Here is a 23,200-nt window from a genome sequence, read left to right as displayed (position 1 = left end):
TGAATATACAAACATGTAGGTCAAACCAATGTGGTAAAACTTCATGTGCCTTCTGAATCTTTACCATTTATCTAACTCAGAAATCCCCAGGGAACTCAAAGCAACATTCCATTATTATTATTATTATTACATTATTATTATTATATTATTGTGACAGCTTCAGTGATGGGGACAGCATAAAGGAACTTTGAATTCTCCAGGGAAATCAAGGACCTTATCCTAACCCAGAATCTAGCCATCATTTTGGCAAGTTAACAAGAGTGTCCTACCTACCCAGTACATGTGGCAAAAACATGTAATACCACAGAGCAAAAAAAAAAAAAAAAGATGTCTAGAAGGCCAGGTGCGGTGGCTCACGCCTATAATCCCAGCAATTTGGGAGGCTGAGGCAGGTGATCACGAGGTCAGGAGATCGAGGCCATCCTGGCTAACACACGTTGAAACCGTGTCTCTACTAAAAATACACAAAACTAGCTGGGCGTGGTGGTGGGTGCCTGCAGTCCCAGCTACTTGGGAGGCAGAGGCAGGAGAATGGTGTGAACTCAGGAGGCAGAGCTTGCAGAGAGCCAAGATCACGCCACTGCACTCCAGCCTGGGTGATAGAGCGAGACTCCGTCTCAAAAAAAAAAAAGTCCAGAAAAACTCAAAGAAATAATAAGTACTACCTTAAAACCTATCTAGGGAATAGCCAATGAGAAACCATGAGCACAACAAAAAAAATGTTTACAAATTATACATTTCACTGCACCATCTCCCTCCCCTCTCCACCAGCTCTCCTCCCTATGCCATCCGAGATAAACAGGAATAGATAAGTACGGTACGAGGCTGACCACCACTACGTTTGCAGACAACAGAAGTAAATTCCAATCTCAGCCCTATTAGTTAGCTGTGTGACCAGTCATTTAAACAGGAAATTAAAATGTTGCCTTCCTCCTATGGTGATTGTTAGAATAATTCATCTCAAGAGCTTGACAGTTTGGAAGACAGTAAGTGTTCAATAAATAATTCCTGCTACCACCCTCATAAGTGCCTGACTACCACCAAATAAAACGACGGAAGTAGGAGTTGACACACTTTTTCTGTAAGGTCCACATAGAAGGTATTTGTGGGCCATGGTCTCTGTTACTTATTTTTTGTTTTTTTTGTTTTGTTTCACAGTCCTTTAAAATTATAAACACCATTATTACTAGCTCAAAGGCCCATACAAAAGAGGCATGGCCAGGTCTGCCCTGCAGCCTAGTCTGCCGACGTCTGATCTAAAAGATCAGCCTATCTATGACACACAATTGGCATTTTCTCTTCATCTTTGACTTACTGACATCTAAAATGGAAAAGAAATACCAATCGCCACTTAGGAACTTTTTTTTTTTTAACTTTAATAGAGAATCCAGAGTAAGTCCAAACAAGTACATCCTACCATCTCAATCCACACTTACTAATCTCACCCTCCCTTCCCTCATTCTTCCTAGTGACAGCTTAGAGAAAGAGAACTACACTTTAAACCCAAATACCCAGTTCCAATCCTGGCTCCACTCCCTTCTCACTGTGGTACTTGGGGGAGGCCACTGTCTGGTGGAACCCATTTCCTTATCTGTAAATTAGAAATATCGCCTATCTCTAATGGCGATTATCATACATTTGGCACAAAGTAAGCACACATTTATTTTAAAATTAATATAGATTCAATTAGGCAACCATTTCACAAGTTGCTAAATATCAAACTGCTATTACATCTTACTGCCCACTGCCCTTACTAACCCCAATGTCTGTTTCACAGATCTAATTTTAACCTATTGATAGCTGGCCCAATTCTGACATCTATAGGAGCAAGTCTGACTGGTAATTATCTCTTTATTCTCCCCAGTAAATCTTTTTTTCCAAGCTGACCATTGGTCTTACCTTTATTTATCCACTAATACATTTCTTGGGGCCCTACCTTCGTGGACTTCCTGCCGTTTGGGACCACAGAGGCTACTTTTCTCAAGTAAAAGACCGTCCTAGGCACGTCTGACTGTTGTTAGAATATGACTGAGAAAAATATCTTTCATGAAATCCTAAAACACAAATCATAAGTCAAATGACCTCAAACTCCCTTATGTCATATTAAAAAGAATGTCAAAAAGAGTATGCCAAGGAATGACCCTGACAACACCCAGAAAAAAAAAAACAGAGTTCGCTGGCACAGCTGTGTCAGAGAGCAATTCAGCAATGCTTAATAAATCTCAAGATTCCAACAGTTACTCCCCAGTTGCACCCTAAATAATTTATTGTACATATGAACAAAAAGACAGTTAAATGAGCACTCCCCAGAGTGGTGTTTTAGGGGAAAAAATGGAAACTGAATGTCCCCCAATAGGAAAATAAATAAATTATGATATATTCATATAGTGAAATACCATAAAACTGTTGAAATTAGACCTACATGGATTAAGATTAATATGGATCTGTCTTGAAAGAAATAAGTTGCAGAATGAGACACGTAACACCATTTATGGAAAAACTTTTAAAATATAAACACTAGTATGTTTTGCTTATGAATACATACTTATATAATAAAACTATATAAAAACATATGTTCCATGTTCAGCATAGTGAAGGCATGACCATAGCATCAGGGTGGGAGATTCATCTGAAAAGCTCTAGTTCTTAAGCACATCTGAAGTAAGCAGGGCAGAGCATAAATGTGTTAAACCTAGACAGCGAACACATGGCATTTGTTTCTATCACTCCCTGAGTGCTTCTGCAGGTGAAGAGAGCGAATCGGTCCACCCACACAATCACCAGTCTTCCTGCAAGCCTGCTGGTCCCAGACTGGCCCTTTTCCATCACCTCACACAGATATGGGCACATGTTATTAGCAGCAGTTGCCATTCCGCTCCCAGGGATTTCTACAGAATAAATTTAAGCCATTAAATGCTCTTTACGTGAAAGTTGGGGAAGCACAAAGACGGGTTCTGATGTGTCCACCCAAGTATTCAATTACCTCTTTCACAACACTGTAGGCCTTGGCCACACCTTCCCTCAGGTCTACTGGCTGGTGGGCTAACCGGTGATGAGGAAACCTTTTGGTCTTCTTGGGCTCAATAGAAAGGGTACCAGGAGACACCATATCATAAGCAGTCTCTGCAGCTGCCTGGATCATTTTGTCAAAAGGAAGAAATGAATTAGAAGAAAGTCTGAAGAGTTAGGGACCAGCAGAGCACTTCCTACAGGGAGTGAGGAAGAGGAGAGGAACTCATAAGCCCTAATGAAGACACTTCTGCGTATCCGAATTCTTTACCACAAGAATTGATGACTTTTATAACAAGAACATAAAAGTATAAATTAAGAACTAACACCTGGATTGAGGTAAATTTTTAGCCCCTCCTCTGTTCACTGAGAACACTCAACATTTCCACATCAGTCTATGGAGCTTAATACTTACTAGAAGGACCTTCAATACTTCTGTTTAATCTACAACACCTTCTTCAAACCTAGCTATGATCCTTTCATACAAATGTGGTGAAATAAATCCTCTGCTAACTTAATGTTTACAATTTACCTGAAACATGCAAACAAATCTGACACTGTATTCCACTGCTTTATTCTAATTATTTAACACTAAACATTTAAGCAATAAAACAAGCATGACATTAAATCATTACAAATGAAGTATCTACTCACAACATTTTGTATATTTTCACAGTATTGTTTTAAAAACAAAAAGACCCAACCATTTCACAATGGCTCTTTTTGGATAGACTAAGGCAGTCTAAGGAAAGATACCTGTATGGTTTGAACCATTCTGTTTGTGAGTTCTAGAGCAGCCATTGCTGTCGAGGTACCAAAGGAAGCAGCGCCTCTCTGAAACCCTCTGACAATGCGGCCGTCCTTCCGGTACTGCTCTATTGGGAGCCAGACCAAGTCCTTTAGGCCTTGTACTAGAACAGTCAACACAAAATCAACATCAGTGCCAGAGTTCAGACCTTTCAATCATTCTAAGCCTGGCGTTTTTAACTCCTAAAACTGGACGTAAAGTTTTGTGTGTACGAGTACATATGTGAGTTTTCTAGACTGATGGTCCTCACATAAATTCTCAAAGGGTAAGAATTATTGATCTGAAAAAATAACTTATCTTTTGATTAAAAAAAAAGAAAACTCACCTAATTGTACTAGTGAATGCATAGGTCCAACACCTCCCAGGATTCCAGGCAGCTGGTTCTTCTTAATGTCATTAAGCCACTCAGTGATTGCATATGAGAATAATTTGTCAACACCTAGTAAACTAGAGCAAATGATTATTAGTATGTCAAAAGGAGAAATACATTTATAGACATAGGTTTGAGGGTTTTTACTTAAAATCTACAAATTATAAGGACAAATATTACAGATGCTTCAAAATAGCAAAACATTTTTCAAAACAAAAAGAAATATAAATCATGCATTTAACTCACAACCTGAATTTCTCTAAATATACATATACATACCCACACATACACACATATATAAAATAATATATACACATATATATGTGTGTATATAATATACACACATATATAAAATCCAATTCTAATGTTAATAATTTCTACAAGACTCAGGTAAGAGTGTGTCTTCCCACTGTTCTTATTTCTTGAACATCTCAGGCTTTGGCAAAGGATTAACCCAAAGTTTCTAAATTGCCAATAATTGCTACTAAGAACCACTACTACCTTGTGAACTTCCAATCTTTTCACTGAATAAGCTAATTTACAACCTTAGAAAATTATTTAAAATATCCTAAACTATAACTGTTTTTTCCAAATATTACTCTTTTCAAACTACTTCTCATCCCTCAGAATAGAAATCAGTGCCTAAATCTGTAAGAGTCCTCTAAAAATGAGCTCTCTAAAATACTATAAAATTGTGTATGCTTGCTAAGAAAACTCAGTTTTTAAATTTGTTGGAAACTAACTTTGGTAACTTCACTTAAAGCTTCACATAATAAATTCACTTACCCATGTCGATAGGAAAGCCTCTTGAGCTTTAGTTCAGAGCAGTTTAACTGAGCCAGACCAATCAAAATCCCAGCTAGCGTACCCTTCAAAATTAAAAAAGGCCAAATTAACCTGCAAATTAAGAGACTCAACATCTGAAATCACTGTTATTTTGAAAGTCAAAGCAGTAGTCATTATTGATACTAAAACACTTAAAATATTTACAGCAAAAATATATATTTTACAATACATATGACCCAATTTATACTAAGTTTTACTCATGGGACTTGAGTATTTACATTAAAAACAATTAAATTTAAAAACCTTGCACTTCATTTCAAACATATATATAAACTATGACAAAGCAAAGTTAAAAATAAAAACGAGTTCATTAGAGAAACATAAGATAATTTTGTAGAGTATATTTGTAGAGTTTCCCAACCTGATCCATTGATACATGTTTGCCATGATAATCAAGTCGAATGGGAACTTCTGACGTGAATTTAAATTCTCTGAAGATAAAGGAAGGAGGGGAGTTATTTACATTTACAATTACTAATAGGTGAAATTAGATATACATTAATTTGTTCAATTGGAGAATAAAAACAAAACCACAAAATTAATCATGTAAATATCTTAAGAACTAAATAAAAGAGAAAGTCTTTTAGCTCTATCTTTTCTTAATATAACAATTAAACAGATGTTAATCGTTCATATATTATTATATTTGTGTTTCTCACAAAAAGCTTTTCTTAGTTATGTCTGTATATTTTGTGGGAAAATAAAAATAAAAAAGAATACAAAAATAAAATGTAATAGAAAACTTTTCTCAGTTTATGAAATAATGTACACTTACAAAAAAATTTATTCTTACATATATTCTTAATTCATTCAAAGAACAAATTAATAAAAGCAACCCTCAAGATTAAACCAGACAGTCATTACCAAGAAATAAAAAGAGAAAGCCTAAGGAATTATTTTGACTATCTGGTGAAGAAGTGCTAGCAATCCTGGCATGAACCCCAGGTTCATCTATGAGATGCAACTGTGGACCAGTCACTTAAACTCTCCGCTGCTCAGTCTTCAGAAATTGTTAAAATGCCACCTACATTGTTAAATGTTGTGAGAATCCTTGAAACTAATGCTTCTAAGTAAACAGAATATTGACAAGCAGATACAGGGAACAGTGTGAGAATGAAATTATAATTATACAGCTATCCCTTGGTTTCTGAAGGGGACTGCTTCCAGGGTCCTTATGGATATCAAACCCCTTGATGTTCAAGTCCCTTATATACAATGGGATAGTATTTGCATATATGCCACACATATCCTCTCATATACTCTAAATCATTTCTAGATTACTTATAATATCTAATACAACATAAATGCTGTGCAAATCGTTCTTGTATTTTTAATTTGTATTATTTTTATTGTCATTTTTCATTAATATTTTGGCTGACTCTCAGATGTGGAATTCGTAGATATAGAGGGCTGGTTGTATACTGATGATACACATCTAACAAAATGATCTGGCTTCCAAAAGTTGGCTGCAAACAATGTTTGGAACTTGAAACACAGTTTTCCCACAGAATTAATGTTGGTGGTTACATCCTAAGCCATCTCACCAAAGTCCACTTCGCCTACAACAAAATGGAGATGCTATATTTACACCAATCACTACAAGAAGTCTCAGACCTCAGGTCACGCCCATCCCCTGAATACTCAGCTCCATTTGGCTGTCTGGCCAGTACCCTCTCAATACGCTCCTTTCTCACTCTTTTTTTTCTCCATGGCACGTATTAATAGGACAAACCATTTATTTTAATTATTTGTAATCTCAATTTGTAAACTCAATTAAATATTTTCTCTACTTTGTTCATTTGTGCCTAGATCAAAACCTGGCATACAGTTAAAGTGCTCAATAAATATTTGTAAAATGAATAAATGTTTGGAGGAAGGGGGCTCTCATGACATCACTAAAAACTGTACTGGATTTTCTGGATTGGGGATAAGAAGATCTGTGTTCTAGTTGTTCCTTGGCCACTAACTGTGGTCTTAAGCAAGTCAACTCATCTCTCTGGGCATTCACTTACTCATTTGTAAGGTTTGTAATTTAGACTATGGCACTGATTTAGGAGTCTTTGAGAGTACAAATGAAAATCTATAAGCTATTCTCAGTATTTTAAATAGTCTAATGGAAAAAATAAACATTTACTTAAGTAAGTATAGGGCTTGTGTACTTTTTAAATGTAAATACATGAGCAACCCAACTTCCTTTGGGCTAAAAAAAAAAAGAAAAAGGCAAAATTCTTTGCTTTCAGGCCCATGTTTACAAAAATCAAATTGGCAGTTTATAAATGTGACTAATAAAATAAGAATGCAAATTACCACTTAAGATATCTGTTTTTGTAAAAATAAAAGGATCAATGTAGGAAATTAATTTTAAAAGGTCCTTCCTTTGGTGGTGGAAAGATTTAGAATCACCAGAAATCATCTATTCCAAGATCTTTCCAATTATCATATTCCATTTCTTCTACCTATTTTTATCACTATGCAAAATATTTAAAACGTGACAAGCCTTCCAAGTAGTAATACTGCTGACTTTGGCCCATACCTAAAGTCTAACTTCAGAACCTAGAGAGAAAGAACTCAGGAACCTGGGATGTGTGAGAAAGCAAGCACAGAAAATCAGGGAAGATGTAATTGTTCCTCATAACAAGGGGGCACTGATCTTCAATCCCTTCTCTTTCCCATAGGGCCAAGCCACCATCCCTACCACCAAGGGCTGGAAAAGAAAGAAGACGAGAAGAATGAACAGGTCTGGAGATGAGGAAACTGCAGTGTGCTGTGTTCGAGCTGGCCCAGCTGCTGGGCAGCAGTCACAGCTGACGGCAGCAGCACTGGGGACCTGGGTCCCCCAAGAGTGCCCACTGAGCGGGGAGGGAAGGGTCAGGAAAGACATACAACGACTGGGAAGGGCTGACAGAGAAAACAGGTAGAAAATCCCCGCAAAGGAAAAGACAGACAGGTATAGCCAGGTTGAGATACGTAAAGGAAAAAAAGCAAAAGGATGATATCCTATTGGTCTGGTACAAACACGCCATAACACTGCTGGAAAGAGGGGACAGAGGAGAAAAAGAAGGAAGAAGCTAGAAGAAAAGGAAATTCCTGCCAGGGAATCGAAAGAGAGATGAATTTTGAACCAGGTTACTATGTGCAAATAAGGGGGATGCAATTAGATGGGGACCACATACAGATAAATACACCAGCTGATGATTTGGCAGTGCAAAGAAAAGCTGATGGAACCTCACAATTACCAGCACACACACATCACAGAACAATCTTCAAAAGTCTAAAATAACTTCATCTGTTATTAAAACTAAATTAGTTACCTAAAAAACACAGGCTGATCCCTAAAAGATGCTTCTTCAGCAGAGAAGTTCTTCTCTTCCGTGCCATTCACCACTTCCACTGAATTGGCACTATCATTCTGGGAAGGTTGTTTTGGCCCAGGGAAAGAAATAACTAGATTTGGCTCCTTTGAGGTACTCAAATGCCTTGGCAAACTGCAGGTGACATCAGCTCCAGGAGACTTTTTAACTGAAAATGTAATGTGCATGTTTGAAAAATTAGATATGCTTCTTCTGAGCAACCATTTAAATCAATCTTGATCTAATTTGTTTTCCTACATTTTATTTAATCAAAATACGATTCTTGCTACAGAGAAAATTTGCTTTCACCTTTTAAATTATTACTTTTATATAAACAGCATTCGCAAAAATCAACAAAAATAAACACAGAACACATTTACATAAGTGGGAATAAATATTATAAGTACAGTCTCAAAAAAGCCTCATAACAATTAAAATCAATCCAAGTACTTGCTATAGCCTTTTCAAACTATACATATTTAATACCTTCGGGATCTGGAGTCATTTGAAGCTCTACTTCTGTAGAAAGACTTGTGAAGAAATCCTTCAGGAAGAACAAGGCATCCTAAAATTAAGAGATGTAATTTTAACTAAGGAAGAAAAAAAATCACCTATTTCTAAAACTATGAAACAAAGTATCTTAAACTCATATATTTTACTCATTGTTCAAATATAGTTACAATTTACTGAATCCTTTCTCTATGCCAGTCATTATTCCTATTCTTCCCCCGACCACATACACGCACACACAGATACACACTTCCCTTTTAATTCTCATAACTCTATGAGGAAATTAATTTATAGGTATGAAAATTGAGAGACAGAAGTTAAAGATTACAAAGGTAAAAAGGACTAAATCAAAGTACATTTGAGTTTTCTTAGAAATGGAGCACTCTCACTCTTGGCACTAGCTCTCATTCTGCATTGTGGTGATAATATTACCAACAATCATGTGCTGGACATTTTTTTTTTTTTTTGAGACGGAGTCTGACTTTGTTGCACAGGCTGGATTCTGGCTGTTGCCCAGGCTGGAGGGCAGTGGCGCAATCTCAGCTCACTGCAAGCTCCGCCTCCCGGGTTCATGCCATTCTCCTGCCTCAGCCTCCCGAGTAGCTGCCACTACAGGCGCCCGCCACCTCGCCCGGGTAATTTTTTGCATTTTCAGTAGAGACGGGGTTTCACCATGTGTACACTTTTAAGTGTCTTCAAAGTTCCAAATTACTTACTTCTGCTTTTATCATACATTATATTGCCTTAATACATTTCATCATTGAACATGATATTCAAAATAATCAAAATAATCCATTCAGTATGGTCTCTCCTGAAATTACATAATTACAAACAAAAACTGCATGGCTCCATCTTCACATTGTATGTACATGCCATATTTGCCCATTATTGGCAGCTTCGTTTTGCCTATCTCACTCAAACTGACAAATATATCTTTGAGGACATATTTGTATACATGCCTGAGCCTGATCTTATTCTTTCCTTTCATTAAAAAAAATCCTAAACTGGCTGGGTGTGGTGTTCACACCTGTAATCCCAACACTTTGGGAGGCTGAGGCACGCAGATCAGGAGGTCAGGAGTTTAAGACTGGCCTGGCCAACACAGTGAAATCCCATGTCTACTAAAAACACAAAAAATTAGCCGGGCATGGTGGCAGGCACCTGTAATCCCAGCTACTCGGGAGGCTGAGGCAGGAGAATCACTTGAACCTGGGAGGCAGAAGCTGCAGTGAGCAGAAATCGCATCACTGCACTCCAGCCCGGGCAATAGTGCGAGACACCGTCTCAAAAAAAAAAAAAAAAAAAAAACCTAAACTAACAGAAAACATTAACACTGTGCCAAAATGCAATGTGAAGGGTCAAAATATTTGGTGGCACACCAAAACAGTTTGACAATTCCAAAAGCTCTGTCTACTGATCACATAGCTAAGAAGCACAAATGATGCAAATGAGAAGGATATTCTAAGTAACGTGCATACGGGAGACTAAGCAATGGACTGCAGAGCAAGCAGGTGATTTCGACAGTAGGGGAAATATTCTGGTTCTGAAGCAGGGTAGTGGGTTCATGAATTGTTCATTATATTGTTATGCTTTACATATATATTCATGTATGTATTTTATATATTTTTCCACTATATGCATTTAATATATATAATTCCTATTACACCAAATATTACATGTTTACAGTTTAACAGCACACAAAATACTATTCTTTGGCCACTAGATGGTGATATTTTAATGCCATAAATGGTGGGACTCCATGATTATCTTCAAAAAAACAGCAAATTTTCAGGTATCAATTTGCTCTTTAAGAAAAAAAGGGGGGGAACCAAAGAGACAATAGTTTCTACACATTTCTCACCACAAATGCACAAAACAACAGATAAAGAGATGCTAATCACCAGCTTTTTAAAATGTTCTCAAAATTTTTTGATTTTAGTATATATGCTAAACTCTTTACAAATCAGTAAGCTCAACAACTCAATTTTATTTTATTTTATTTTATTTTACAGATGGGGGTCTCGCTCTGTCACCCAGACTGGAGTACAATAGTGTGATCATGGCTCACTGCAGCCTCCACCTCCTGAGTTCAAGCGATCCTCCCACCTCAGCCTCCTGAGAAGCTGGGAATACAAGCAGGCACCACCATGCCTGGCTAATTTTTTTTCTATTTTTTGTAGAAACAAGATCTCACTATGTTGCCCAGGCTGATCTTGAACTTCTAGGCTCACGCAATCCTCTTGCCTTGGCCTCCCGAAGTGGTGGGATTACAGGCATGAGTAACCCGCATCCGACCCAAACAACCCAATTTTAAAACTAGCAAGACACAGACACTTCACAAACACGAAAGAAAATACACAAATGGCTAATACGCACATAGAAAGATGCTCAGCATCACCTGTTATCAGGGAGATTCCATTTAAAACCACAGTGTACACAAAGCGTACCAGCTCAAATTTAAAAAACGACAATACCAAGTTTGGCAAGGCTATGAAGCAGCCGCAGCTCTCATGGTTATTGGTGGGAATGTGCAATGCAGCAGCCACTGTGAAGAGCTGTTTGGCAGCTTCTTAAGACAGCTCAGCATACACCTATCTTATGACCCAGAAATTCTACTCTTACATGTGTATTTATTCAACCAAGATAAATGAAAACGTATGCCCATAAAAAGACTTCTACATAAATTTCCTAACAGCTTTATTCCTGAGACCCAATACCATGGAGGAACCTCAATGTGAACCAGCAGGTAAACAGATAAACTGTGGTATATCCACAGCGAAATCCTACTCAGCAATAAAAATGAATGTGGATACATGCTACAACATGGATGGATCTCAAAGACTTAAGGGTAAGTACAGGAAGTCAAGTACAATTCCATTTACATGAAGTTGCAGAACAGGAGACAACTAATCTATGGTGACCAAAAGATCAGTCAGTAGTCACTTTGGGATGGTGAAGATGAGCTACGAAGGGACATGAGTGTAGTCTTCAGGGTAAGGAAAATGTTTTATATCTCAACTGGGGTAGTAGCTTCTCAAGTGTGTAAATCTGTGAAACCTCCACTGAACACTTAAAAGCTGTGCATTTTAGTATATGTAAATTATACCGCAATGCAATCAATTTTTTAAAACTTTAAAAAAAATTGTTTATGCTAAACTTTGACTGTAAAATATGTCTAGTTTGAAGATCCTATGATACATGATATTAATACTGCACTATGACTTACAGTGTTACAAGAATTCCTTTTAATGTCACAATCAAGGAAGCAATGATGACGAAAAACACAATTGTGCAAACTGGTGCTCTGTATTCACCCTATACAGCCTGGGTTGAGCACTTACTTATCTTATTTAGCAGAATGGTCTCCCAATCCCAGTCCACAATCAGAATAAAGCTTTTGGTACCTTTACAAAAATCTTCCCCTGCCTAGCTCCACTGCACTCCTTAAGATTCACCTTGAATGTCACCACCTCCAGAAAGCCTTTCCTGAGCATCCCTCACCCTTCCAAACTCCCAGTCTAGGTTAAGAGCCGTCTTCTGGTCAGGCATACCATCCCATGCCTATCTGTATCACTTGCACTCAATCACAGCACATCAAAACTATCTCTTTATGTCAGTCTTCTATAAAGAGATCCTTGAAGATAGAGATGTCTTATTCATCTTTGTATCCCCAGCATCCTAGCATAAAACCTAGGACAAGGTAGGTATTCACCAAATGGTTTTGAATGAATTGATACACTTTCCCTGCAGAGTTCCCGGCAGTACAAAACTGAAATGGACAACATGCTAGCAGAGTCAGGAAATCTGGCCCCTTTCCTATTTTGAATCTCAAACTGCCTAGTTGTATGACCTCCATCATCCACTTATCCACCAGATGGGACTCATTCCGTCTGCAATGCTTATTGCCTGCCCTATGGGAACACTGAGCTTTGGAAGCAGTTGCACTTAACTTCAATAGCAATGCAGCTTTTTCCAAAACATGAAAGAATAATGTGTTGCTTTCATACTTCACATGATTCAATTAAGATGAGTAAGTGGGGATGTACTTGGTTAGAAAAATAATACTCAAAGCATTATCATTCACCAACTGATTTGTTTTCACAAGAAAAAATAAACAAAAACATTTGGTTTTCTACTCAGATGACCATTTACTATCCCAAAATATGGTATAGCAATCTTAAAAGAGGCAAACTAAAAAGAATTTTTGTGTTAGGTGATATAGCTCATTAACACTTACATATTTGTAGTGTGGCTTTTCTCCTAGCTTTTATGTCTTAATGAATTATTTCTCATTCTTCCTCAGGATAGTCATAAAATTTATTTCCCTGATGGTTCTAAGATTAGTAACTCCCCACTTTAAAATCATAATGCCTTATAGTTCTAAATAAGAAATTATGTTCAATATTAAATTAAAAAGTCTATTAAGGAAAATCAGGGTGGGCACAGTAGCTTATGCCTATAATTCCAGCACTTTGGGAGGCCAAGGTGAGACGATTACTTGAGCCCAGGAGTTCAAGACCAGTCTGGGCAACATAATGGGACCATGTCTCTACAAAAAAATAATAATAGAAAATTAGCTGGACATGGTGGTATGCATCTGTAATCCCAGCTATTCAGGAGTCTGAGGCGGGAGGATAGTTTGAGCCCAGGAGGTCAAGGCTACAGAGAGCCATGATCTCCACTCCAGCCTGGGTGACAGAGTGAGACACTGTCGAGGGAAAAAAAAAAGAAAGAAAATTGGGTTTCCTAAGTTTGGTAAAGTCATGCCAGAAAGATGTATCTTAACCCAAAGTCTTGTTCACACTGGTGATTTCCACAGATCAATTTTCCCACAAATATTTCATTGTATTTCCACTAGACCAATCAATATACGGATAAATTTAGTTAAAGTATGGATATCAAAATATCTTCTTTTCATAATGATAAAACATAAACCAAAAGTACTGACTGGCAAGTCTAATCTAGCTCAGAGGCTATAAGTATTAATGTAGAGCTATGCTAAGCTTCTGTACTTCACAGTACATTTTCTCTAAGATAGTGCCTACTTTTTGTTTATAAATACTATTTTAAGCTCATTCTTGAAATATTTGTTACATGCTTTTATTCAAGTTTTATTTAAACAACTAATGAACATTATTCAATCAGTACTATTTAAACAAATTAATAACATCCACTCCACAAATAAATACTTCGAAACCTGAGCTCATATCAACACAATTTCTGTCAAGAGGGTTTTGTTATTTAAAAGCAGATTAAAAACTCCATTTATGTTCTGCAGTTATCATATGCTATGTTATTATTAAATAACAACAGTTAACATTACTGATCCCTAATCTAGTGTGTCAGGCACCCAGCTAATGTTTTTCACACACTGACTTATTTAAACTTCATTTTAAAAGCATTATGATACACGTATCACTACTTCTCCCATTTTATCAATGAAGGAACTAAGGCTTGGAGGTGTTAAGTAACTTACCCAAAGCCATACAACTTAGTAAAAGCTACAGAACTAAGACTGGAACCCAGGTCTGACTCCAAACCCATGTTTCTCACCATGATATTACTATACCTTGGCTAAACATCCTATTTTCATACACCTTGGGAAGAAGTTTCTGGAAGAGGTACCAGCTATGTTTTAAACAGCTCTCTGGGTCAAAGCAAAGTCCAGAATTTGTTGGAATGCCTGCTAGAATATGGGAAAGTGGATTTCACTGTGCCCAATCCCAATTTTTTTTTTAGGGAAAGTCTAAATCTCTGTTGTTTCTGACTTCTTTATGTATACCAATTTACTCATTTCTCATTTTGCCCAGCACAGAAAGAATTCTCTTCCAGATGCTTCAATGAAGACAGAGCAGCATTCAATTCATCAGGGAATCCTCTAATACGCTCTGAAAATATATGCATATCTGAACTGGGAGTACAGTACTTAAGGATTAGAGAACAAGAAGCAGGCATTAAGGTCTACATCACACCATGAGTAGGAGACTGCGGAATAACATCTAATGATGTTTACTCACCCATAGTTCAGATTCCAAACATCTAATGAATTTGCCCTATTCTTTATCAGAAGTTTGCTTTAAGTATGTAACCGCCATAAAAGTTCAATAATGATAAACATCGCAATTCCCTTATTCTGAACATGCAGTCTATATCTAACTGTAACAGCAGTTATCACGCTCATGCTACAAACCTGGTCAATATTGAGGCGGAGCGGCATCAGCGACACTCTCAAGCAGCACTCCTGTGGGGACCTGCCAGATTCTGGACACACGTGTAAGGCTTTCACTGTCAACTACAAGGCAAGAAAGAGAATAGCATTTTTCTACAATAATATGATTACCTTCTTCTCTTTAAAAATGAGAAAAAAAAGAAAAATTCCTATTCCTATACTGTATGAGAAAAAGAGGAATTGTTCACCTTCTTTTCTTAAAAGACTGAATCAAACATTTTTGGGTCACATGCCCCTATCAATAATCTGATTAAAGGCTGGGCACGATGGCTCATGGCGGTAATCTCAACACTTTGGGAGGCCAAGGTGGGAGGATTACTTGAGTTCAGGAGTTCCAGACCAGCCTGTGAAACATACAAAAACCCCATCTCCACAAAAAAAACAAAAAATTAGCCAGGCATAGTGGTGCATGCCTGTAGTCCCAGCTACTCAAGAGGTTAAATGGGAGGAAGTTTGAGCCCAGGAGGTCGAGGCTGCATTGAGCCATGATCTGCACTCCAGCCTGGGTTACTGGAGTGAGACACTGTCGGGGGCGGTGGGGGGAGGGGAACTGCTTAAAGATATAGACTCTCTTTAGAGGAAAAATTGCAAATGGATAATGTTGTACTTAGTAACAGGAGTTTACTGAAACCCTGAAGCTAACCATAGGCCCATATTCCAAAATCAAATTCTATGAAGGACCTCCAAAGTCCTGAATGAATCATTTCTACCTTACCAAGATGTAGAGTGTTAGAAATCTGGAACACCTTCAGCAATACTACATATTTTGTATAGATCACTAGGGACTTCTAGTTTTCCTCAGATATCAATTTATTAGCAATTAGAGTTAATGGACCCTAGAAGTGACATACAAAATAATATTTTAAACATAAAACTTTAAGCAATACATTCAAAAGGGATTTTCCACATTAAAATGAGAAAAGATACCTAGTAATTTTCCCTACTTTAACTCTCCTGCAGTTAGATGTAATAAAAACACGTTTCCAAAACTAACATAACAAAACAATGAGGTTAACTCTTACCATGTTGGAGTGAGCTTTTCGAGGCATTTCTTTACTACAATACAGGTATAAAAATTTATTCATTTGTGATGTTGCCAAACGATCTCGAATCTCAAGATCCTGAACAATGAACACTTGCCGGGAGACCGGGTGTTCTGAGAGGCTGGAATCACAGTCAGGTTTGCATGGGGGGTAGACTTCATGCTGAAACTTCACCTTAACAGATAAGGAGAACGAACGTGGAAAAATTCTTTACATTTTATTAAATTGTATTTTCTCTTTAAAATGCAAAATATCACTCATCTTTCCTTTGAATTCTACCTCAGCTTATGATTCCACCTTCAAAAAAATCAACAACATGACATTCCTTCACTTGTTCACTCATTTATTAATCTACAGTGCTCCCTGCTTGTCCACGGTTTCGCTTTACACAGTCTGCTACCCATGGTCAACTGAGGTCCAAAAATATTACAGTATTTTGAGACCAAGAGAAACACCTTTTACATAACTTTTATTGTAGTATACTGTTATAACTGTTCTATTTTATGATTCATTATTGTTGTCAATCTCTTACTGTGCCTAACTTAGAAATTAAACTTTATCTTAGGTATGTATAAACAGGAAAAAACACAGTATACATTAAGTTCAGTACTATCTGCAGTTTCAGGCATCCACTGAGACTATTACCATGTATGCCTGTGGATAAGGGGGACTATGTGGACCCTACCATACACAGAGAAGCTTGACTAATATTTCTTATTTGACCTTGGTAAAATCCCTATTTCCAAGGAAAATTCTCAGTAGGAATAAGACATAAAATTATTATCTTGCATACCTATGAAATTGCTTTAGAATGAATCAGCAGAGGCAGGGTTCAAGTTCCAAAAGGAGGCACAGATATGATTAAATACATGGAATTGTCATCACTACAATATTACTATGTTAACTATCCTAAAATATGACACTTGGTACAATCTCAGACAAGCTGGTAGAATTAAATGCATGTGATGCCATCAGTGGTCTGGCCTTACTGGTCTCTAGTCATTTACAAAGGACCTGCCAGATGCACTGTCCAAACACAGGCTTTCCCAGACAGATGCTCTAGGGCGGCATCTCCTCAGTCTGACCCTACCTCAGACTTCCTGAATCAGAAACTCTGGGGTGGAGTCCAGAAACCTGTGTTTTAATAAGCCCTCCAGGGGATTCTGAGCTTGCTCAACTCTTGACAACCAGTGCTCTACAGGTAGCCCATGCAAACAAAAATAAAAGAAAAACACCTCAGTCTTCTTAGAACATTTGAGAATGAAAATGAGGTAAGAGTTTTATACAAGATCCTTGCACTTTTCTAATCCAAAGGGTTGGGACTTAAGGCTCAAGACTACATGGTGGGGGATAAGAAAAGAACCCCCACAATGTCCTACTTAAGCGGATTTTTCCTTTCAAATGCCATCTTACCTTGCTGAGCTGTATTTCCATTAAAAAGTCATGGTTCCTTCCTTTCCCCCCACATACTGTATTACGTCCATGTCTTGTGGGTGTGTGAGAAGGCGAACTGTGCGGACTACTAAAATGAGCAACAACAACAAAAAAAACCCTTTTGTTAAAGGAATATTCAAAGAAAGTCAATGAATCACATTAAGGAAAACGATAAGATGAAAGACAAAGTAAGAGTACAGAGCTATCAGAACACTGCCACAAATTACTAGAAACCAAAACCGTATCTTCTTTACTCTGGAGACATTGAAAGCACACATTTTATTATTGTCATTAGAGTAATCATCTGCTTGCTCAATACTCAAAACTACCGGAAAAGCTAATCATGATGCTGGGATCCATATCACAGGATACACGTAGAAATAAGACCTCCTTATGAGCTTCTTGTTACTTTGGAAACCCTTTATAGTCAGAGCACACGTCCTTGGAATCCCAACTAATACACAAAATAATTATAGTAAAGTTCGATGTGTTTTAAAATCACTTTTAAGTAGAAAAAGTTGCTGAACCATTGTGTCAAATGTTACTGCTCCATGCAGCCTCCATGCCATGCCCCACCTCAAAAAGGAAGTCTGTCCCCTACACAGATTCTGTCCACCTGATTCTCTCCCAGCGACTGGCACACTGCACTTGTCTCACAGGCGCTCAATGACCACTGACTCTCTGCTCAGTGCCCTGCTGGATGCTGGGGACAGGGTATGCCCGGGCCCTGCCTCCTGACACACTTTCTGCATTTCACTGCCCTCTGTCACTCACATGACTCACAGGACTTACTTATTTTTGTGAAGTAAATACATGGTAGATACCTGAAAATTTCTGCTGAATGAAAATGACAAAAGTCAACATTTTAATAAAACTACGAATAATACAAATAAGTTCACAATTGGAAAACTGTAAGAGTGACATTTAAATTACAGTTTTTAATACTACTTTATTAATAATTCTTAAAACGATAAATTCTATTTTTTTCCCTCTAAAGGGGAAATGGAAAATTCTATTTATTTTTCTATGAAAAGAATATATTGGCCTGCCAAATAAACTTATATAGTAATGAACTTACATATAACTTTTAGCCGGAGAAGTGGGAGGGACTGTTCCAAAATCCTTTCCTCCATAAAGATGCCAGACAAGAGAGACCTCCTTCACCACATAGCGAATCACAGGAATGGGAAAGTGTACGGGGGCTTTGCTCGTATCGGTCTTCTTAACGGGCAGACTGAAATAATTGTCTCTTATCACAATTGCATCATCAACCATGATTTTTATAACTGGTTCCTCTTCCTTCTCCTAAAATAAACAAACAGGTAACACATACTCTCTTTTCTAATTAGAAACAACTGATTATGCTGCGCATCTCAAGGGGCATTCTTGCTTCTACATTCTTTTTAATAATTCCAATATATAAAATAACGTGCTGGTTACCGACATTAGTCATCACAAAGATATTCTGCCTCATTAACCATAAAATAAACTGTCTTTGTTCTACGTAAACCACTCCACAAGGATTTTTTATGGTTTACAATTCTGCTTTCACTACTTGTTTGATAATAAAAAAACAAAAATGTACTGTATGGGTATTTTTTTTTTTGTTTAAAGTCAATACTGCAAACCAAAAGTTAACAAATTTCAACATATAGATGATATTACCATGTTTTTAATAACAGGTTTATCCTGAGTTTGATTGTTTGGATTTTTAAAAATTTAACCAGAAGGTTCTCAGAACTTAGTAGACAAATACAGTCACCAACTGGACAATTCCTGGAAAGTTTCCAAATACACACACACACACGGCCCTGTATCTACACAAACACACCCCAACCATCAGCCTTCACACAAACCACATCTTATCTTTTCCAATTCTTGTTCTAGCAATTCTGTGCAGCAGATCCTTCTGCCATTTAATTTCACGATTCTTGAAGAGTCATCTTACTACATAAAAAATCTGGAGTTCAATAATCTATGTTGGAAATTTTGCAAATAACATTCTTCTCTGAGTCTCCAGATGTGTCACAGAAATAGTAAAATACAGTAACCATTTACAAACTGTCAATAGTATATTAAAAAAACAAAGTAATTCTGAACTATAAAGAATTGACAAAATCAACAGAATTTTCTCCAGGTACCCCTTTGGTCAATCCAATTTGTAACACCATTCAAGACTTCAATAATGTTATTAATTTATTACCTGCATGGTTGCTTTTGGTGCAAAAAGAATGCAAAAGTCATCATTCTCAGTGGGTACGCCTGTCATTGCATCACTGATGAAATGGTGAGAGAATGAGGCATAGGTGGGGCCGGGCTCCTGGGATACATTCCCACTCTCATCAGGAAATAGGAAGAGGTCTGAACAACATGGCTCCTGAATTTGAGATTTTTCATCCAAAACACCTAGATAAAAAGATTACAACATTTTGGCACACTTTGAAATATCAACAACAAGCATTTTAACCATGTGTCAGATATATGTTGTGTGCTTTTATCTGCAATATCTCATTTATTTCTTAAAATAAGTCTATGAATCTGAGGCTTAAAGACAGCTTAAGTAACATGAACCAAAACACCTCAGCAAGAGTCAGAAATACATCAAAAACCACTAATAGGTTTTCTAACCTAATAGGTTTTAAAGGCCAGGCATGGGGGCTCACGCCTGTAATCCCAGCACTTTAGGAGGCTGAGGTGAGTGGATTGCCTGAGGTCAGGAGTTAAGAGACCAGCCTAGCCAACATGATGAAACCCCGTTTCTACTAAAAATACAAAATTTAGCTGGGCATGGTGGTGCACACCTGCAGTCCCAGCTACCTGGGAGGCTGAAGTAGCAGAATCGTTTGAACCCGGGAGGCGGAGGTTGCAGTAAGCTGACATCACACCACTGCAGTCCAGCCTGGGTGACAGAGCAAGACCTTGTCAAAAAAAAAAAAAAAACCCTAATAAAAAGATTAATGATAAATTTGAAATGGCAATGTCATAAAGACAGTTTCCTCTCAGTTAGTTGGCGTTGGGGAAGCTCAGGACTTCAGCAGTTGCTAGTTAGTGTTGAGCGGAGTTTTGCTTTAGCCAGGATTTCACCTTTGACAATTCTGTCCTATGGGCGGAGCTCTGGAAGAAACTTCTTGGACAATATTACAATGGGAGGGGAAACTGGTTACATTTAGCAGAGCCTTGCTGAGGGGAAAGAAGAGTAGCTGTCGAGCAAGCATTAGGTGGCAGAGGAGACAGCGATTCAAGTAAGAAAAGACGACCACTTCCTGGGGCCTGGGATACCCAAACTGGACACCTAATCTTAGGCAGCTATCGCAAAAGATTACACATGCACCAAAATCTGTATGTCAACATATATTTTAATATGTTTATATTACATATTAAGAGTCACTCATACTCATTCTTTCCCCATTCATTCATTAAAACCAAACACTGTGATGGGGCTGAGAACACTAAGCTGAATCAAGATACATTTTGGCTTCAAGAGATTCACAGATTAGATTTCAAATTCTTCTACAGCAGTACCTCAGAATTACTCATCCTTACAGGTACCCAGGGCCTAGTACAGAATCTTGTATATTGAAGCCACCCAGTAAATAAACACTAAATATTCCTTCCCATGTAATTAAGGTAGCTGCTAATATATCTACATATATATATATATATACACACACACAAATATAATATAAATACATATATAAATTTATTTATTTATTTATTTTTGAGACAGAATCTTGCTCTATTACCCGGGCTGGAGTGCAGTGGCACAATCTTGGTTCACTGCAACCTCCGTCTCCTGGGTTCAGGTGATCTTCCCACCCCACCTAAGCCTCCGAAGTATCTGGGCCTACAGGTGCCTGCCAACACACCCCACATCGAACTATTTTTTTTTTTTTTTAATTGGAGACATGGGGTTTCACCATGTTGGCCAGGCTGGTCTCAAACTCCTGAGTTCAAGTGATCCACCTGCCTCAGCCTCCCAAAGTGCTAGGATTACAGGCATGAGCCACTGTGCCCAGCCTAGCTGCTAATATTATTACAAATATTGTAGTACACAGAACACTAGAAGTCCCAGTTTGCTTCCTTAGTTCTAATTTATCCTAAATTAGCAAGAAAGCAACAGTTAACACTAGACTTTTAAAACACCATGAAATAATTTTTTAACTAAGATTTCCCAATATATACATATAGCTATGACCATTCAATTAGAAAAAAATACTGTTGAAATAGAGGCTTTAAAATGTTTACCTGCTTCCATTTGGCTTTCAAGGATCTCGAATCACCTGGGTCCCTCTTTGCTTATCCAACTTTATTATCTAATTCTTTTCAGCAAGAAGGGAACTTTTGTTTCAGTAACAGCCCGAATATCATGGCTAAACAACCGAGGCTCATGCATGCCTTTGTCTGTGTTCTGTTGATGTTAGTGACCTTGCCAAGATTACCTTCTCCTCCCTCTTTACCTACCTAAATCCCATCCACTTATAAAAAGCCAAGCCATCTTACTTTACTAAAGTCTAATAAAATTATCCCAATCCTTTCCGAACAGCAGAGGATATACCACATTTGAAGTGTTTTCTTACATCATTTATCAATCGGTCTAAGTATTGGCACCAGTCTTGTGACCATTTGTTTTACTAGGCTACAAGCTACCAGAAAACATAAGCTCTGCCTTCTACTCCCTCTGCATCCCCGACACCATCCTGGCCAGAGTTACCTACTTACTAGACACTGAGCAGACACAAGCTGAATGATTAACAGATATCTATAAAAACTCATATGCATCTTTAATAAGTGACTTATTAAGTTTATGAGAACACAAATAATGTAAGCCCCAACATTAACATCAGTGCTCCCTGAGAAGAGTCCTGGTCTTACCATTAGCCTGTGGTTTTACTGACAAGGTGGCTTGTTGCATGTCAATCTCCTCCATAGCATCACTCATCAGATCTCTTAACATTTGTTGATCTGCTTCAGGAAGTACTGGACCACGTGAGGATGATCGACCACTGGAATCTACCTACAGACAAAAAACCTAATTAAAAATAACTGAAAATGCTCTTAAGAAGCAAACTACTTACATTTATTTTTATCCCAGAAACACTGTACAAAAACATCAGAAATAGAAACCCACTCACTTTTCTATGCCCAGCAGCAGTTATATTTCAAGTTTTTAGTATTATCACCCTAACAGATACTGGCAAAGAGCAACAAATGTGTCATCACCTCAAAGTGAGCACAGTGAATTGGGATCTTGAAGAGGCAATGCATTTGAAAACAGGGGGCCGGGCGCGGTGGCTCAAGCCTGTAATCCCAGCACTTTGGGAGGCCGAGACGGGCAGATCACGAGGTCAGGAGATCGAGACCATCCTGGCTAACACGGTGAAACCCCGTCTCTACTAAAAATACAAAAAACTAGCTGGGCGAGGTGGCGGGCGCCTGTAGTCCCAGCTGCTCGGGAGGCTGAGGCAGGAGAATGGCGTGAACCCGGGAGGCGGAGCTTGCAGTGAGCTGAGATCCGGCCACTGCATTCCAGTCCGGGCGACAGAGCGAGACACCGCCTCAAAAAAAAAAAAAAAAAAGAAAACAGGGAAGGTGAACAAACTG

The 23,200-nt window shown here is 37.9% G+C and overlaps 1 protein-coding gene across 3 annotated transcripts in view; it reads right to left on the bottom strand.

Moving 5' to 3' along the window:
• Positions 1–23,200, bottom strand: part of ATG2B (autophagy related 2B) — an 83,391-nt gene that overhangs the window by 5,449 nt on the left and 54,742 nt on the right. For 2 of the 3 annotated variants that reach the window (XM_033191419.1, XM_033191420.1), the window contains exons 29-41: positions 22,472–22,613; positions 19,803–20,005; positions 18,678–18,904; positions 17,579–17,687; positions 16,145–16,339; positions 15,084–15,185; positions 8,870–8,948; positions 8,345–8,552; positions 5,395–5,464; positions 4,974–5,056; positions 4,143–4,264; positions 3,766–3,920; positions 2,984–3,133 (exon numbers count right to left, since the gene is read on the bottom strand). In XM_033191419.1, coding sequence (XP_033047310.1) covers positions 2,984–3,133; positions 3,766–3,920; positions 4,143–4,264; positions 4,974–5,056; positions 5,395–5,464; positions 8,345–8,552; positions 8,870–8,948; positions 15,084–15,185; positions 16,145–16,339; positions 17,579–17,687; positions 18,678–18,904; positions 19,803–20,005; positions 22,472–22,613 — 1,845 coding nt within the window. Of the gene's footprint in view, positions 1–1,936; positions 2,055–2,983; positions 3,134–3,765; positions 3,921–4,142; positions 4,265–4,973; positions 5,057–5,394; positions 5,465–8,344; positions 8,553–8,869; positions 8,949–15,083; positions 15,186–16,144; positions 16,340–17,578; positions 17,688–18,677; positions 18,905–19,802; positions 20,006–22,471; positions 22,614–23,200 lie in introns of all 3 variants that reach the window. The other variant, XR_004432297.1, reaches the window with a different exon arrangement.

Source organism: Trachypithecus francoisi, unplaced genomic scaffold, assembly GCF_009764315.1.
Source record: "Trachypithecus francoisi isolate TF-2019V2 unplaced genomic scaffold, Tfra_2.0 Lachesis_group3, whole genome shotgun sequence".
NCBI classification, from domain to species: Eukaryota; Metazoa; Chordata; class Mammalia; order Primates; family Cercopithecidae; genus Trachypithecus; species Trachypithecus francoisi.
Note: the sequence above shows the minus strand (reverse complement) of the source record. Positions and strands in the feature narration are given on the sequence as shown.